This window comes from Acanthopagrus latus, chromosome 12, assembly GCF_904848185.1.
Source record: "Acanthopagrus latus isolate v.2019 chromosome 12, fAcaLat1.1, whole genome shotgun sequence".
NCBI classification, from domain to species: domain Eukaryota; kingdom Metazoa; phylum Chordata; class Actinopteri; order Spariformes; family Sparidae; genus Acanthopagrus; species Acanthopagrus latus.
The window spans coordinates 23,629,986-23,647,278 of record NC_051050.1 but is presented as its reverse complement, the minus strand read 5'-3'; the positions used below and the strand labels follow the sequence as shown (position 1 = coordinate 23,647,278).

General features: G+C 43.4%; 1 protein-coding gene across 4 annotated transcripts in view; it reads left to right on the top strand.

Annotated features, from left to right (window-relative positions):
* LOC119030185 (calcium/calmodulin-dependent protein kinase type II subunit beta) overlaps nt 1-17,293 on the top strand; it is a 44,994-nt gene continuing 27,701 nt past the window's right edge. For all 4 annotated transcript variants that reach the window (XM_037117585.1, XM_037117583.1, XM_037117584.1 and 1 more), the window contains exons 1-6: nt 1-276; nt 4,832-4,926; nt 6,574-6,633; nt 7,565-7,619; nt 8,187-8,252; nt 13,904-13,976. In XM_037117585.1, the coding sequence (XP_036973480.1) occupies nt 215-276; nt 4,832-4,926; nt 6,574-6,633; nt 7,565-7,619; nt 8,187-8,252; nt 13,904-13,976 (411 nt within the window). In that variant the 5' untranslated portion in view covers nt 1-214. The remainder of the gene's footprint in view (nt 277-4,831; nt 4,927-6,573; nt 6,634-7,564; nt 7,620-8,186; nt 8,253-13,903; nt 13,977-17,293) is intronic.

Here is a 17,293-nt window from a genome sequence, read left to right as displayed (position 1 = left end):
AGAGAGAGAGAGAGAGAGAGACCCGCAGCTGCCTGTCCGAGCCACGCGTGTGTCTCTCTGTCTGTGTGTGTGTGTGTGTGTGCGTGAATGCGTGCGTGGCTGCAGCCGAACCGTCCGGAGGTCTGAGAGGTGGGCGGAGACTAACGAGCCCGAGGTTCTCCCCGGTCCGCAGCGACGCACCGCGCATTCCGGACTCCCGCACCCGTCCTGCATCATGGCCACCACAACTTGTACACGCTTCACAGATGAATACCAGCTGTACGAGGAGCTCGGCAAGTAAGCGTCACATTTATTTATTATTTTTATTTGTTTATTTGTTTATTTCTCATGTGAGCCTGACCCTGTGTCCGAACCGAACCGGGGTGGCAGGAGGGGGGAGGAGGGGGGAAGATGATGGAGCCGCATCCATCACCGCAGCTGTGCTCAGACCTCCACCACTAAAAAGCTGCTCCTGCATCTAAAATTAGCCTCAAATCCTGATCACTCCTCTGTTCATGCCTTGTTTTGTTCTCTTTTAATCAGAGTTGGATTGTTGCATGATGAGGAGCTCAGGAGCGCCTCTGTGCGCCTCCACCTCCTCCTCCTCCTCCTCCTCCTCCTGCTGCTCTCGGTCCAAAGGCTAATTACTGACAAACAGTCTTAATATCAGGGAGGGGAAAAAAAGCTGATGTGTCGGAATTAAGCTCCTCAGATCACCAGCTGGCTTTATAGAGGAAGTCAGGTCTGATCTGATGAGGTGTGTCCTGATGTGGTTTTAAACAAGAAGATTGAGGATGTGTGTGTCCTCCCCCCCTCCACCACCTCCACCACCTCCACCAGCACCTCTAATATAGGATGCAGACAAACTGAGAGAGACTGAAGAGGCTCCGGGTGCCTCAGTGGGAAGATGCAAAGTGGACTCAGTGTCTCTGTCAGGTTGTGCGTGGGTGAAGAGAGGATCTCTCTCTCTCTCTGCTGCCTCACAGGAACATTTATTCCACAGCGCCGGAGGGAGAAAATAGCAAGTTGAGTTCAGTGTTGAGTGGATGGTTTCAGCTTTTTTACAGACTGTTGGGATCTCCAGCCCAGTGTGTGTGTGTGTGTGTGTGTGTGTGTGTGTGTGTGTGTGTGTGTGTTTGTGTGTGTGTGTGGGATGTGATAAGTTAAAGACAATAGAGTAGCTGCAGCTGCCCTCGCTTGATAACACACAGCTCTCGCTGCTGGTCTGCTGCTGTTGTCACCTCTTCTTGTGTGTGTGTGTGTGTGTTTGCGTGATGCATAAGTCAAGTGTGATGGTTGGTTCTCTATCAACACTTTCTGATCGTTTTAATGTCATTTAATTAGATTTTTTTTTTTTTTTTTTTTTTTGCTCATCGGTTAAGGTGGTGTCAGACGACTGTTCCTCTCAAAAAGAAACATCTGGAATGTTTTCTGTTTGTTTTTACGGGACAATACATGAGTTTATTTAAAGTGAAACTGTCGCCAAAATGCAACCAAGGCAAACCTCCGTGTAAAAGCATAATTATGATGAAAAGAGGCACTTTTAAGATTTACCATATTTTTGCATCTAACTCATCATTTTCAATAGGAGTGCTACGGGCACTTTTACGATAGCATCAAAATCTCTATTTTTAAAACAGTAAGAAGTCTCGACACAACATGAAACTTTGCTGGTAGCATCACCAGGGTCTCTACACATGAACACCAGCTCTGAGAACATTGTTTGTGTACACAGAGTTACTAAAAAGAAAGTTTTTGAACAGCTCATGTTAGCAGTAGCTTGTTCCACTCGCCGCCGTCCTGCCAGTGGAGAAGATTCGATCTCAGAATGTGACGTAACCTGGAGGACAGTTAAGGTGGAACACTCCTAAAGCTTAGTTCCATATAAATGCGGATAATTCGTTGTTTTGTTGCTGGCAAAAAACAATATTGACCCTGAAGTTGAAAAAGGAGCCTCATATAAGAAACAATACTGAAATCAATCGAACTTCTGGGCTGCCATGATGGCGGCAAGTGGAACAAGCTACTGCTAATGTGAATTGTTCAAAAACTTTCTTTTTAGTAACTCTGTGTACACAAACAATGTTCTCAGTGCTGGTGTTCATGTGTAGAGACCCTGGTGATGCTACCAGCAAAGTTTCATGCTGTGTCGAGACTTCTTACTGTTTTAAAAATAGAGACTTTGATGCTATCGTAAAAGTGCCCGTAGCACTCCCACTGAAAATGAGTTTGACCCGAAAACGAAAAAACAGTAAATCTTAAAAGTTCCTCATTGGTCATAATAATGCTTATACATGAAGTTTTGACTCGGATACATTCACAAATAAAGCCTAGGTTGCATTTGGGTGAGAGTTTCACTTTAATAAGCTGCGTTCACAGTCGACTCATATGGTTTCTAATCTACAGATTTAACATTTCACATTTGACAGTTTAAACCTTCATTAACTGATTATTTTGGCCACTTGCTGGCAGCAGAGACAAGCAGCGAACACAATATCGAACATTTTAATACCTTTTAAATTAATATTTCGAACTGTAGTGGAGCAATAACCAGCGTTTTTACACATCCATCCGTTATGGATCAACGCTAACGTTCGTCTAAGTCCAATATTCACTCCGTTTTGGTCTCCACCGGCTCCTGAGCGGCTCTGATCTTTACTGTGTTTAACAGCTGGTCTCTAATTACGTCCCTCTGGTGTGTGTTTTAAATACATTTAAAAATCAATTTGTTTGGCGTTCAATCAATTGACTTTTGATTGTTTCAGCACCAGTCTAATCATTTTAAATGCCATATTTATACAATTTCACCAACAAAAGACATAAGTTACTTAAAATATGGAGTTATTTTACATTTTTAAGAAGGAAAATTGGCAATGAAAACATCAAATACACCCTAATATACAAGTTTGAATTAATAATCTTAACTCACAGTTGACTTTTAACTACATGTTGTTGCCTTCAGCAGCACAAGCTGAGATAAATTAACATTATCAGAGACTTATTGTTTATGGCTATCTGGTTGTTTGTTACTAAAAAAAGACGGTGAAGGTTCGTTACATGCTGAGCCTAACAAATCCAAGGTTTTGGATCCAGGTCCAGACCTCCTCCTGACTCCCACCTGCCCTGCGGATAACCTGTCATGTCGGAGTACCGCAGCCTTTTCCTACCACGCGGCCGAGTGTCAGCGGGCGTCGTGCTTACTCACCGTGGCGCCTCATAATGTATGCATGTTGGAGTGCTTGTGAGAGAGGCAGCGGCTCAGAGGGGAGTGTGAGTGTTTCATTGCGTAACAATACTGAGGTGAGATAAAATTAGCTTTGAGAAATGACAGAGGTGGTTATTTCTGTTTGTCTCCGTTGGGTTTGATGAGCAAACGTGGCCCTAAAAACTCCAACGCCAACGCACGTACAGTACTTATATCCCTGAAACGCTGCTTCGCTTTCCTCTGATTCTTGACATCTGAAGCCACTCGCATCGTTGAAATTAGTTTGAGTCACGGAGAATTAATCCTGTTAGACTGCGCCGCTGTTTCAGACTGAATACAGACGGATCAGGCGCCACATCATTTCCTGTGACCACAGGTGTGACCACAGGTGTGGCCACAGGTGTGACCACCGGGGGCCTTGTTGCCTGGATGTGCCTGATAATTACTGAAAAAAAAGAATTAAACATAATAATATCTGACACAGGTTGTCTAACGAGAATTTGTGACCCTTTATTTTGATTTTTCTTTGATTTGACTGCCTCGTTTGGGTTGGAATTAGTTGCCAATTACTGTAACTAATTAACTGTATTAGCTAAGTGTAGCTAATTAACTGCACTAGTACAGTTGTTAACTCACTTTTGTAGCAATGTACCATAGCCAACCAACTATAGAATCTAGCTAATGAAACTAGCTAATCAACCACTGTAGCTAACTGCAATAGCTAGCTAGCTTTAGTTGTAAATTATAGTTAATTAAATGTAGCAGCTAACTATGCTAGCTAACTAACTGTTCTACAGCAGCTAACTACAGTAGTGGGCCAGTTATTACAGTATCTAAACTTACAAGCTAATTAACTGTGCTATAGTAGCTACAATGAGTTATGTAACTAACTGTAGTTACTAACTACAGTAGAAAATACCTTTAGTTGCTAACTAACCAGGGTTAACTAACTTTAAACTACCATAGCTAGCTATCTTACAACAGTAGCCAAATAACTGTATCACTGTAGTTTACTAGATTATTTGACTAATTTTAATAGCCAACATGATAGCTAATTTACTGTTTTAGCTAACTACAGTAGCTAATTAACTGTACTACAATAGCTAACCATTGTAAGCTATGTAATGACAGTAACTAGTTAGCTAACGACAAGTGCTAGTTAACTACAAGAGCTAGCTACAGTAGTTCTGATTAACTGTACTACAGTAGCTGCAGTCACTACCATTAGCTACCATTGCTAACTAACTAACTGAGGCTTAAAGCAACTATTTTCTGCTTTTTTGTCTCCCCAAAATGTTAGTTTGTTGTTGGAGCAGCTGACAAAAGCACAGATGCAGTATGGAAAATGTATGTTTTGTAGATTTAACTGCATAAAATGTTCGACAAAGATGGCAAAAAAGTGCTTAAAAAGTGACGTTAATGTTGTAATTTGGGTTTAAACATGAGGTGCCGCCGCAGCGATGCAGGCTTGCATGAAACCCAGTTTCATGTATATCAGGCATTCAGATCAGGGCGGCTTGAAAGCAGAGCGGCGTCCAGGACAACTGCGAGGACAATCTGATAGCTGAGACGCCTCTTTGATGCTGACAAAGCTTTCTATGGCAGCTGACCCTTCTCCCCCTCCTGTCTCCTGTCTTTGTTTCCCAGGGGGGCCTTTTCAGTGGTGCGCCGCTGTGTCAAACTCTGCACAGGCCAAGAGTACGCCGCCAAAATCATCAACACCAAAAAGCTCTCGGCTAGAGGTGAGAGGAAGAAGCGCAAGAAAGACATTAACATGGCTGTGTGTGTGTTTTTAGGGGAAAGCAGAGGCATCATGGGGGTTTTTCATCGTTGTGTGTGTGTGTGTGTGTCCCAGATCTGAAAGCTCACATTAGCATATTTTAGCGAGTGTTTGATTCCAGCGTGTGAAGCCTCCACGTCTGTTCCTCCGAGAGAGGCAGATGATGGTTTCAGTCAGACGCACTGTCGAATCCACAGCTTCAAAAAAAAAAAACAAAACGACGGCAGAAATCCACATTTTTCCTAAAGAAACATTTAAAAGAGACGTTTAGATTAAGTTTGTGCTCAGTTTTTACTTCCTGCCACAGATTGCTGGTGTCATGGGTTTGGAAAATCCTCTAAGAATAGCAACAATAGTGTGATTGCTGCGAAGGCATTAGATCATGTGAGTCATTAATGAGTCTGTCTCTTGGATTTAGGCGTCTCTGTTCGTCCTGAAGTTCAAAGATCGCACAAACATTTTAGTCTCGACGTGACTGACGTGATGTCTGAGCTGCAGGGCCGACCGTTCTGTCCGTCACATAAAAAACAAGAGACGAGAGCGACGCTTGGATCAAATCCACTTCTCGTCAGGACGACTGGATCTCCTCTTTTCTTTTCTTCCCCCTCCATGTTTCCTCTCTCCTCCTCTCTGTTGTTTACTTACTTCTTTACTTCTCATGTTTCCTTGTCTCCTCTCCTCTTTCTAACCCTTCCTCTCGTTTCCTCAGCTCCTCTCATCTGCTCTTCCTCTTCTCCTCTTTCCCCTCCCCATTTCCTCTCCTCTTGTTTCCTCTCCTCTCTTGTCTCCTCCTTTTCTTCTCCTGCTTTCCTCTCCTCTTGATTTCTCTTATTCTCTCCTTTCCCTTTTGTTTCCTACACTATCTTCCTCTTATCTCTCCTCTCATTTCCTCTTCCTGTTCAGCTTATTTCCTCTTATGTTTCCCCCTCTCCTCTCTTCTTCCTCCCTTCCCCCTCCTCTTATGTCTCCTCTCTTCTCTTCTTCCTGTTCAACTTGTTTCCTCACAACCTTCCTCATTTCTTCTTCTCTTGTTTCCTCTTCTCTCTTGTTTCCTCCTTTTCTTCTCTTGATTTCCTCTCCTCTTTATTCCTCTTGTTCTCTCCTTTCCTCTCCTCTTGTTTCCTACACTATCTTCCTGTTCAACTTATTTCCTCACAAGCTTCCTCATCTCCTCTCCTCTCCTCTCATATTCTCTCCTGTCCTCTCCTCTTCCACTTCTCCTCCTCTCTTCCTCTTCACCTCATTTCCTCTGCTCTCTTGTCTCCTCCTCCTCTTCCTCCTGTTCTCTTCTCCTCTATCTGAGTTCTGGGGTTAAATGGGCATCTGGGACAAACGTGGCCCTCCGGCCGTTTGCACAGATGTGTGTCGGAGAGTTGTGTGTTTGTCTGTGTGTGTCTCAGAGCTCCTCGTCAATCACCTTGAGAGAAAAGTTTCTGCTTCAAACTTTGTAAACTAAAACAAGGTTTTTAATTCACAATATGATCCAGTTACTGACTGTGTCCTCCTCTGACGTCCACCTGTTCACACCTGACCGCAGCGTCATCGTCGTCTCTCACCTGTTTGTTTTACATCTGAGACGCTGTTGTGAAAATGTGCGACTGTCTTTTAGACCATCAGAAGCTGGAGAGAGAAGCCAGGATCTGCAGATTGCTCAAGCACCCCAACATCGGTGAGTGTTTCCTCTCTGAAAGTTAGTTTAGATTTAACTTAGATTCAAACTGTTTGATCAAAAGCAGCATTATGTAACTTTTTTTACCTTTAAATATCAGCTTCCAAATCAATTTGATGGTACAGGCACTGAAATTACGTCTGATAAATTGTGATAAACAGACCTGGGGTTTGTGTTTGTGATAGTGGTGTTGCACTCAGAAACTGACAATTTCTACATAATGATGCTTTAAAACATCAAAGGTCCACTGGTAAATCCAACAAAGTAATGTGAGTATGTGTAATGTAAGTAAGATTTAAAATGGCAAAATAAACCTGGATAGCTAAAATAGACTAAAAGATAAAACAGGAGGCTAAAAATCACATTAGTAGGTGTCAGTCGGGGTCGACTGATCTGGTTTGATACCGACACGGATTATTAGTAATCAAGGAGATTGATAACCGATATTATAACTTACATACATTTGCAGGAAAACTTTAAATCTAAGGGGCTGTGTCTCCAAAACGTTGTCAGTGGGACGATAGACAAACTGAAGATGCTAAACTGTTTTAAATCGATTTATTTTATCGGCAATCAGACACAAGTTGACAAAAACACAGATACGGATAATCTGAAAGCCGCTGCACCGATAATCGACCAGGCAGATAATCTATCGACCCCTCGTCTCGTCTCCAGATGTATCTTTGTAAAAGAAAAAAAAAAAATAAAAATCAGCGTCGAACTGAAAAACAGTTTTGATCCGATCAGACACAGAACATCATCAGTTCTTGTCCTGTAAGTCGCACATGAATAAATTATAAGAATATTGGCGAGATGAGGATGAGAAAGAGAGATATGTAAATATGTGCCTGAGATGTTCCTAAAAGCTTCACATCAGATGATTCTGGCGCCGCTGTTTGTTGATGTTTGTGCCACTTTCTCTTTCCCGCAGTTCGTCTCCATGACAGTATCTCAGAGGAGGGCTTCCACTACCTCCTCTTTGACCTGTGAGTCCTTCTTCTTCTTCTTCTTCTTCTTCTCTGCCGTACTGTACTGCTCCCCCTCCTCCTCCTCCTCTTCATCATCCCTCTCCCCTGGGTCTCCATCTTCCACCACTCCCTTCCTTCTCTCACCCCTGCTGCATCTGTCTCCTCCAGGCTCCCTTACTTTTTCTCCTCTTCCTCACATCCACATTCCCTTCGTTCCTTCTCCTCCTCTTCTTCTTCTTCTTCTTCTTCTTCTTCTTCTCCGCGTTTCCAAGGCAGTTCCCCCCTCCATTACATAACAGTCCTCCCCTCCTCCCCCCACCTCCACCCTTGCGGCTTCCACTTTAGCGCACACACACACACACACACACACACACACACACACACACACACAGCCACACTACTCCCCCGCACTGGAGCCAGTCTCCATGGCAACCCAGTCGGAGTGAATCCTGCAGCCGGGGTTTCCCCCTAATGAGGACATCCCCCTCCTGTGTGTGTGTGTGTGTGTGTGTGTGTGTGTGCGTGTGTGTGTGTGTGTGAATGCATATAATGCGTCTTAACCTCATGTCTTTTACGTGTTCCCAGGGTGACAGGAGGGGAGCTGTTCGAGGACATCGTGGCCAGAGAGTATTACAGTGAAGCAGACGCCAGGTAAACACCGCCCCACGACTCTTCCTCTTCCTCTTCTTCTTCTTCTTCTTCTTCTTCTTCTTCATCCTCCCTCCATGTGTCACTCCACCAGCCTCTGCAGTCCTCCGAGCAGCCCCGAGAGTTCCAGCTCCTCTCATTAGCACACACACAGACAATTTTGACATTTTTTATTTTATATATATATATATATATATATATATATATATATATATGTATATATATATATATATATATATATATATATATATATATATATATATATATATATATATATTTTTGGTTTGTTTTTTTTTGTTTTGTTTTGTTTTGTGGTCGTCACAGGCTCCAGCTCTGATGGATAATACCTCCGCACTGTTTTGGTTTTTTTTTTCCTGTGAGCTGAATCGCAATCGAGGTCGAGGACTTTCTCCCCCAGCGCCAGAACTTACAGACAGATGGAAACATACGCATGCAACGGAAGAAAAAAAAAAAAAAGAAAAGGAAAACGCACACATGCCCACGCTGTAACCCCCTCAGGAGGCAGACTTAAATCAATTTGAGTGTGGAGGCGGCTTGTGGAGGCGAGAGAGAGAGAGAGAGAGTAGAAGGAAAGAAGGGGACTGAAACGATAAAAGGAGGAGGGAAAGAGGTAGAACGAGAGATGCAGTAATCACATCCCTGGCCTTTCTATCACCACGCCGGGTATCATACTCAAATTACCTTTCTGACATTTTACCCTCTTGACATTAAGAAACCAGAGCAGGTGATTTACCATTAGTCAAACACACGATGATAACAGTCACTCTCTAAGAGAAGGCGGGTTTTGTTTTAACTACACGGCGTTATTCAAGCGTGTATCTCGATGAACGCAGCGCCGCCGTGCCACCGTCATGTTTGGCCTCACCTCAAGACAACACAACCATGACGACACGAAACGTCCGGTTACACTTTCAAAATAAAAGGCACCAAAACTGCCTGGTCAGGATCAGGAAATCCCCCCCGGAGACCCGAAGTCCAGACACGCTCCAGGACCTAATAAGCTAACGGTAGCTAGCTTTAGTCAAGCAGCAGCAGTTGTCGCTTAATCTGGCGATATGCTACCTTCAAATTCTGTCCACATTATACAAATTACACCATCACTTCACTATTGATGAACCCTTGCGTAACGTAAAGATGACATGATTAAAAAAAAGGGCAGTCCTTCGGTGCCACTGCTGGTTTTTGTACAGTACGTCACGCGGAGTAATGGCGTCATCACGGACGTAGAACGTGATTAGGTGGAAGATATTTATTTATTGTACAGGGTGAGACGCTGGCAGGAGAGGACGGCTGAGGAGGTGACTGGAGGCTCCGGCAGGGAGACGAGTGACTCACGGTGACGCAGGTTGGAGGCTCAGGTGAGACAGAAGGTCCAGGTGATGCAGGCTAGTGGCAGAGAGGTGCAGGAGGAGAGTGATCACTGGAGAAGATGAAGAAAACAAGAGATTAGGTTCGCTGGAGATAAAAAGTAACTCTAATGAGGCCAGTTATCCCTGTATCTATGCCAGCTTCTTGGATCTCAGCCCACATATTGTCCTCGACTTGGTTGTCGAGGTAGTTGTTGTGGTGTTTGTTGTACAGTATCGGATGTTGTGAGATCAAGCTGATAAGGTTTTCTCCCATTTCGACCCAGAAATCAGCTGAACCGAAGGATTTTTCATGGAAACGTCGCGGTCCGTCTCGACTATGTTTCCCCCGTATGAATGTCCCGCAGCAGTGTGCATAATAACAACTAAGAGAGAGCCAGTGTCTTGTTATCGGAAGGTTGCTGGTTTGAGTCCCCTGGTCTGCATGTGGAAGAGTTCCTTGGGCAAGATACTGAACCCCAAAGTCACTGAAGAGAGTAACCGAGACCTGCCGTAATCAATTTAGCCTGCTGACAGATGTCCTATACAGCAAATCTAAACGCTGCAGACCTGATTAAATCCGGTATTTAGAACTGGGACACCTGGTTGCGTTTTATTTTGAATAATATAACGTGAAAACACCAGTGACCACATCTTGGATTAGCGCTGTAAAAAAAAAAAAGGGACATTTTTAAAATTAGCTTGGTTATTCCAGTGCGTGAAATGACACAAGAAATCGATGTTTGCTGCCTCTCGGCGAGGCGGTGTGTGTGTGTGTGTGTGTGTGTGTGTGTGTATATATACGCTACACCAACGCCACAGGCTGCTGTTTGCGTTCACACCAGTGCCTCCATACTGCGATTTGAATGTAGGACACATACGTAACCTTAACGAGGCACATCAGAGCCCCGATAATCATCTCAGTGTGTTCGGTACATGTGTGTTTCTCTCCTCTGTATTCTTAAAGCTTTACTTTCCCCTGTAATTTTCTCTTCTACCCTCTCATCTGTCTTCATTCTCCCTTGTTCTCTCTTCGCATAAATTATGTGTGTGTGTGTGTGTGTGTGTGTGTGTGTGTGTGTGTGTGTGTGTGTGCGTGTCACTCTACGTGTTTGTGTGTGGGCGTGTGATTAGCATGGCTTGATTACTGTCCAAGAGTATCTCACTGACAGTTTTCTCTCTGTACTCCCATCTGCACACAGAAGCTCCATCCCTCCTTTTTTCTTCTCTCCGCCCCGTCTAAAGGGCAGGTTCACCCAAATAACCAAAGGAAACATATTTTCCTACTCAACCGCTCGTGATGTCGAGCCATGCGGAGAGAATTTTTTTTTTTTTTTTTTATCCGACCGGGTTTTGAGATTTCTGGAATTCTGTAATTCATATCTCAACAACTGAAGGATTGATTTCCCTGAAATCCAGATTCAGACTGTCGAGATCCCCAGAAGATGAATTAAACATAACTTGAGTGATCCTCTGAGTTTGTCTCGTTCCACTAGCAGGTCAAATATTTCACATACGCCGTGATAAACTGAAGCTTCCGGACCTCATGACGATGATGATGCTGATGCTGATGCTGGATCGGACGGATTGCCATTAAATTTGTTTGTTTTTTTTAAAAAATGTGTTTTATTTTCCATCTTGCGCCGTCATCACGAGCTGAAACCGAGCAGGTCTAGACTATACTCCTTGATTCATTTATCTACAGAGGCCCAACATGTCTCTCGCTGTCGCCAAGTGTTTGCTCATACACTTGGCGACAGTGGCGAGGATAAAAAAAAACAAACCTGTCTTTTAATGGGCAGAACCCTCCAGCAGAACTGGACTCAATGGTGGGCGGCCATCTGCCTCGACCGGTCGGGTTGAGAGGGAAACAGAGAGAGTGTCACAGAGGATCCAGAGGTGCTCAAGGACGACCTGGAGGTCAGAACCACCGTGTGTCGGACTCTGCAGAGTCCATTAAATCTCGATTATGGATACAGAAAAAACATTTCCTCCATTAAATTATACTTTCGTGTGTCTAGTGATCAAAATATAAAGTTTTTTCTGTTTCCATAACAACACCTGAGAGTGTGACTAATGGCTGAAACGATCCCAATGGTTGTTCACCGCTCCAGTAAATAGGACGGACCGTAGATACGACTCAGCTTTTAGTCTGTTCATTAGTAATTAGCCAGAACGCTAACTTCATGCTAGCAAGATTCAGGGTCAACAACATGATTCACAACTAGCTCACCACGTCACAGTTCCTAAATCAATATTAAGCTTTTCAGGTAATAGTCTGTGAGACGGTTGCTTGAGGTCAGACTTCTTGCAGGAAAAGGAAAAAAGTTCATTTAGAGCAGCGAGCAGACAGTTTTACTGGAATGACGTGATGAGCTCCGGAGGCGTCCGCATATCAGGAATTAATTGACACCCTCCGGCAAATCAGATAATCAAGTATTCAATACAATAATACAGATGCCTCGATGACCCACATAAGCAAACAAGATCATCAGTGAAAAGATGATGTAATTCTTCCAGTTATTCTCAACATCTGTCACCGTGTCAGACTCCAACTAAAACTATATATTTTTTTTTGTTGGAGTGCTGAGGTTGAAGTCTGGTGACGCGGCACTAAAGCGTTCAACTAAAAAAGATTTGCCATCGTCATCTTTTGCTTATGCCAGAATCAACAGGAAACGAAGGCTCCTCAGCATTTAAACACCTTCTGGTCATTTTCAAATGTGATCTTTTAACGCTGCGACCACAAATAATGTTCCACAGATCTCTCAAAACCTGGAAAAATCACGAGTGAGCTCAAGAGGAGTCGGGAAATATGTTATTTTGTCATTTTGGCGTACCGACTCTACGGTCTCAAACCCTCCTCCCGTCACATGTTCCCTCCTCCTCCTCCTCCTCCTGCTCCTCCTGCTCCTGCTCCTCCTCCTCCTCCTGCTCCTCCTCCTCCTGCTCCTCCTCCTCCTCCTCCTCCTCCTGCTCCTCCTCCTCCTCCTGCTCCTCCTCCTCCTCCTCCTCCTCCTCCTGCTCCTCCTGCTCCTCCTCCTGCTCCTCCTCCTCCTCCTGCTCCTGCTCCTCCTCCTCCTGCTCCTCCTCCTCCTCCTGCTCCTCCTCCTCCTCCTCCTCCTCCTCCTGCTCCTCCTGCTCCTCCTCCTGCTCCTCCTCCTCCTGCTCCTGCTCCTCCTCCTCCTGCTCCTCCTCCTGCTCCTCCTCCTCCTCCTCCTGCTCCTCCTCCTCCTCCTCCTCCTCCTGCTCTTCCTCCTGCTCCTCCTCCTCCTCCTGCTCCTCCTGCTCCTCCTGCTCCTCCTCCTCCTCCTCCTCCTCCTCCTCCTCCTCCTGTACTTTCTCTGTTTGACCGTCGTGATGCTCTTTGTGTTTCCTCTCCTCTGTGTTCTCTCCTTTATCTGCTCCTCACCCTGTCGTTTTGTCTCCACAGTCACTGTATCCATCAGATTCTAGACAGTGTGTCTTACACCCACCAACATGACATAGTGCACAGGGACCTCAAGGTGTGTGTGTGTGTGTGTGTGTGCATCTGTCACTGTGCTGCACTGCCCTGCACCCTCTGAACCAGGGCTGCTCTTTTACACGCTTGTGTGTTTTTTTTTAACTGTTTTGAATTCCTGCTTGTGAATTAACAACAAAAAAAGAAAGAACAACAACTTGCCTGTGCCTGCCGTCCGTCCGTCCGTCCGTCTGTCTGTCTGTCTGTGTCTGTCTCTTTTCCGTGTCTGCTTGTCTTCAGGTTTTTTTTTTTCTGCATTTGGGACTCTTGTTGCACTATTTTAGACGGTCTGAACCAGAATTGTGATTTCCTGTGGGTCCTTGCAGAGAGAGAGAGAGAGAGAGAGAGAGAGTGAGTAAGCATGAAAGAGAGTAGAGTTCAGTGGAGTAACAGCAGAGCGGTGTCTACTTCAGACGCTTGGAAACCTGCTAAAGTGTTTTCGTCAAAGGCGGTGTTGCTGAATAAATTACACAGGAGAATGTGCAGGTTAGACACGGTGCCTCCCACGGCTCCCACGCTGCCTGACTAACGTTTGGCTGCTTCCTTAAAAAAACAGAAAATAGCAAAAACTGCACACCTTCTTCACAGACAGCTTCACTCTTCACACTTTTTAGTGAGAGTGTGTGTTTGTGTGTGTGAGCGAGACATCATTCCTATACCGTGTGTGTTGGTTGGAGTGTGTGTGTGTGTGTGTGTGTGTGTTGCTGCCTCTGCATGGATGTGACAGTCGGGGGCGTTGCTGAATGTGCTCAGACTAACCTGCTCCCCCTGCTGTTTGCGTGCAGTCATTGCATCCAGCAGATCCTGGAGGCCGTGCTCCACTGCCATCAGATGGGGGTGGTACACAGAGACCTCAAGGTGAGTCACCTGCAGGGGGTGTGTGTGCGTCTGTGTGTGTGTGTGTAAGTGTGTGTAAGTGTGTGTCGGGTGGGATTTGAAGTTGTGTTTGTCTGCGTCTGATTCTGAAGGCTGGTAAGTGACAGTAAGACATATTTTTGACCGCGGCATGTGACCGTGCACGACTTTGGGCCTTGATCCGTCAACACGAGCATGAGCGTCTGCCTCCTTCTTCTTCTTCTTCTTCTTCTTCTGCTGCTGCTGCTGTCTGTGCACGTACTGGAATGTGGCGACTGTGTTTTATTTATCAGCGACAGCAGCTGGAAATCCTGTTTTTTGCTGACTTCAAATTGCCGCAGTGATGTTGAAGTGAACATGTTGGTGTGTCAGCACACGGTGACGTCGCTGTGACGACCAGAACGGTTCATGAAAGTCGTCAAGTTACTCCTGAAGATCTTTAATTTGCTCCAAGACTGACAAACTCCTAACGACAGAAACATAAATCGAAACTCTGATCAGGTGGGTTAGATTTGGGGTATTTCTAAACTTTTCTTTCACCAATATAAACTCATGTATCGACTATTTGTCTTGACATAACTGCACACGCTTTGATTTGATAAGAAAAATTAAATCGCTCTGAAAATACGCAAATAAAAGTGATTCCACACATGTCAGGTGATAAATGAATATAAGTTCTTTAACTGGTTTATAAATAAATAATAAAGAGTTTATAGCTGACATAACCTGAATATAATGTAGGTCTGAGAAGATGTAAGAATAAGAAGATACAGTTTTTGTTTAGGACTATAACTCCTGATTTGAAGTTTATATTATTGTAGAATAAACAACTTAATGACACTTATAAATACTTTATAACAAAATAAATGACATTTACAAGCCAATGCATCTATAATTACACCTGCTTTATTATCATTACACAGACATAACAATCCTTAGATTAACATTTTTTGTGCTTGTGAATGATTTTTACAGATTTATAAACAATTATAGATAATTCAAGTTATTAGAATTGATCAAGATTTTGTAATAAATGTATAAATTACCATTAATAACAAAGTGCGGGTTCATTGAAAACACTATAAAAGGTTTAATAACTTCTTATACACAAAATCTTACTGATGCATGCAACTATTAAGTGTTTTATATCACTATAATTTTGTGACTCATTCAGATATTAAATATATGTAATGATGTGTGTTAGAAATGTATGAAATAACTTAGAGGACATTATAGATTTTAAACCTGGCTGCTAAGTATCTCTGCATGTTTATGATGCTTAATAAATACATACAATTAATGTACTTTTTCAATATGATTTTAAAAAATAGATATTTAATTTGGCTTGTAACAATTTTACAGTGTTAAAACAACATGTTTTAATTTCTTACACACATGTACAAATGATTTAAAAGCAGGTTTAAAACTTTTGTGATTACACTTTTTTTTGTGTATGTTCTTATCATGTATATACATTTTAATGAAATGTGCTCCAGCTCCACACCGGCCTCGGCTCACATGATATTATTGCAGTTTGACTCTTTGGGGAACTAAAATAATAATTTTACCTGATACGAGTGTATTAAAGTTCGTCCCCCTCAGAGGCGGCCGGGCCGGGGGAGGCTGTGAGGATGTGGTGAGATAATTTCCCCGGTGGAGGTTTATTAAGTTACTCCAGAGGAAAAAGATGCTGAGATGTTGTTGTTGTTGTTGTTGTTGTTTTCATTAGCTGCTCGTGAACATACAGAGCAGGTGGACGATCAATACTTCATCCTCCATGTGCCTCAAAATGTCATGATGGGTTTTATGAAGAGATCGACGAATACAAAGCGTTTCATATCTCGTCAACCACGTCCTCCCACTCCTTCTCTTCACGGGAGGAATATAAAGGAGCGAGATCGCCGTGTACTCTCTCGTTCTCTGTCCTCCTTTTTTTCTTCTCGTCACTCAACCTCTGACTCGTTCTTCAGAGCGGAGACATCCTGACCTTGATAACACGGAGGCGAAGTGTCAGCTCGAACCTCGCAGGAACCGTTTATTCACTCATTCCTTTTACAAAACGGCAGCATGTTATTTGTAAAGATTTAGTTTCGAGATTAATGGATTATTTTACTCAGCTATACTGGTAATAAATTAATTGCTAAGTATTTTTTTCAAGCATTAAGACCAAACCTGTTCTGGCTTCTTCAGTATAAAACGCTGAATTTTCCTCTGAGAGTATTTTTTTTTCAGCAGATTAATCAATTACAAACACGATTGTTAGTTGCAGCCCCCGAAAAAGGATAATACCGATAACCTGCAACACAGAAAATGTAGTAATTTGTGGAATCCAAACTTAAACTCTTTTATTATAATCTTTAATTATAATAATTTCATTAATTTTTACACAACAACAGGAGTCAACAGCTACGTTAGCAGCTCTGTGTGGCTGTACATGAGCTAAATGCTAATATGTGCATGCTAACATGCTCACACTGATGATGCTAACAGAAATGTTTGTCCCTGGGTTGACGTAATCAGAAAACAAAAATAAGTAAACATAGCCAACCGAGATTTGGATTGTTAAGATTGAGATTAGCTGACTTTATTTATTTATTTATGTCTTTTAAAGGTGTCGTATGTAAGAATGTTTCTATTCTTCATGCTAAGCTAATCACTTTCCATCTGCACTCCACATGTGAAAATGGTATGATAATTATCAAAAAAAGGAAGAAATATTTACCAAATTGACAAATGATTCCTTCAAATCCTGAGTCTGTTTGTTCTGGTGTTACACGTAAAATTGTCCCCAGATTACGTGAAATCTGACACAAAAAGAAGCGAGAGAGCTTCGACCTCATTAATTCTTATTAAACAGTCAGACTGAGGGTCTCCGTCAGTAGTTCCACCTTGCGTTGATAAGTCATGTCTCCTCTTAATTGAGTTTCTCGATCAGCCAGCAGAGGGTGACACGATGACTCTCCTGCAGCTGCAGCTCATCACACAGCTGTTCGCGTGAATATTAGTCGATGGCACAAATCAATCACAATCATCGCGAAGCGGCTATACAACGAGGAGGAGCTGTCGTCCCTCCGTGTGTGTGTGTGTGTGTGTGTGTGTGTGTGTGTGTGTGCGCGCTGTGGGCTGTGGAGGTTTGTCAGATTGCTGTTACATCAGCGTCTGAGCAGGAAAGACACGACTGTTGCAAGAAGACAAGCTGTGTTTGGTCTTCCTCAAGTAAACACATGGCAAAAAAAGGCTTATACATATTTTTTTAAGTCCCATCTGTCTGTCTCGGCTGCTGAGTGTGTGTGTGTGTGTGTGTGTGTGTGTGTGTGTGT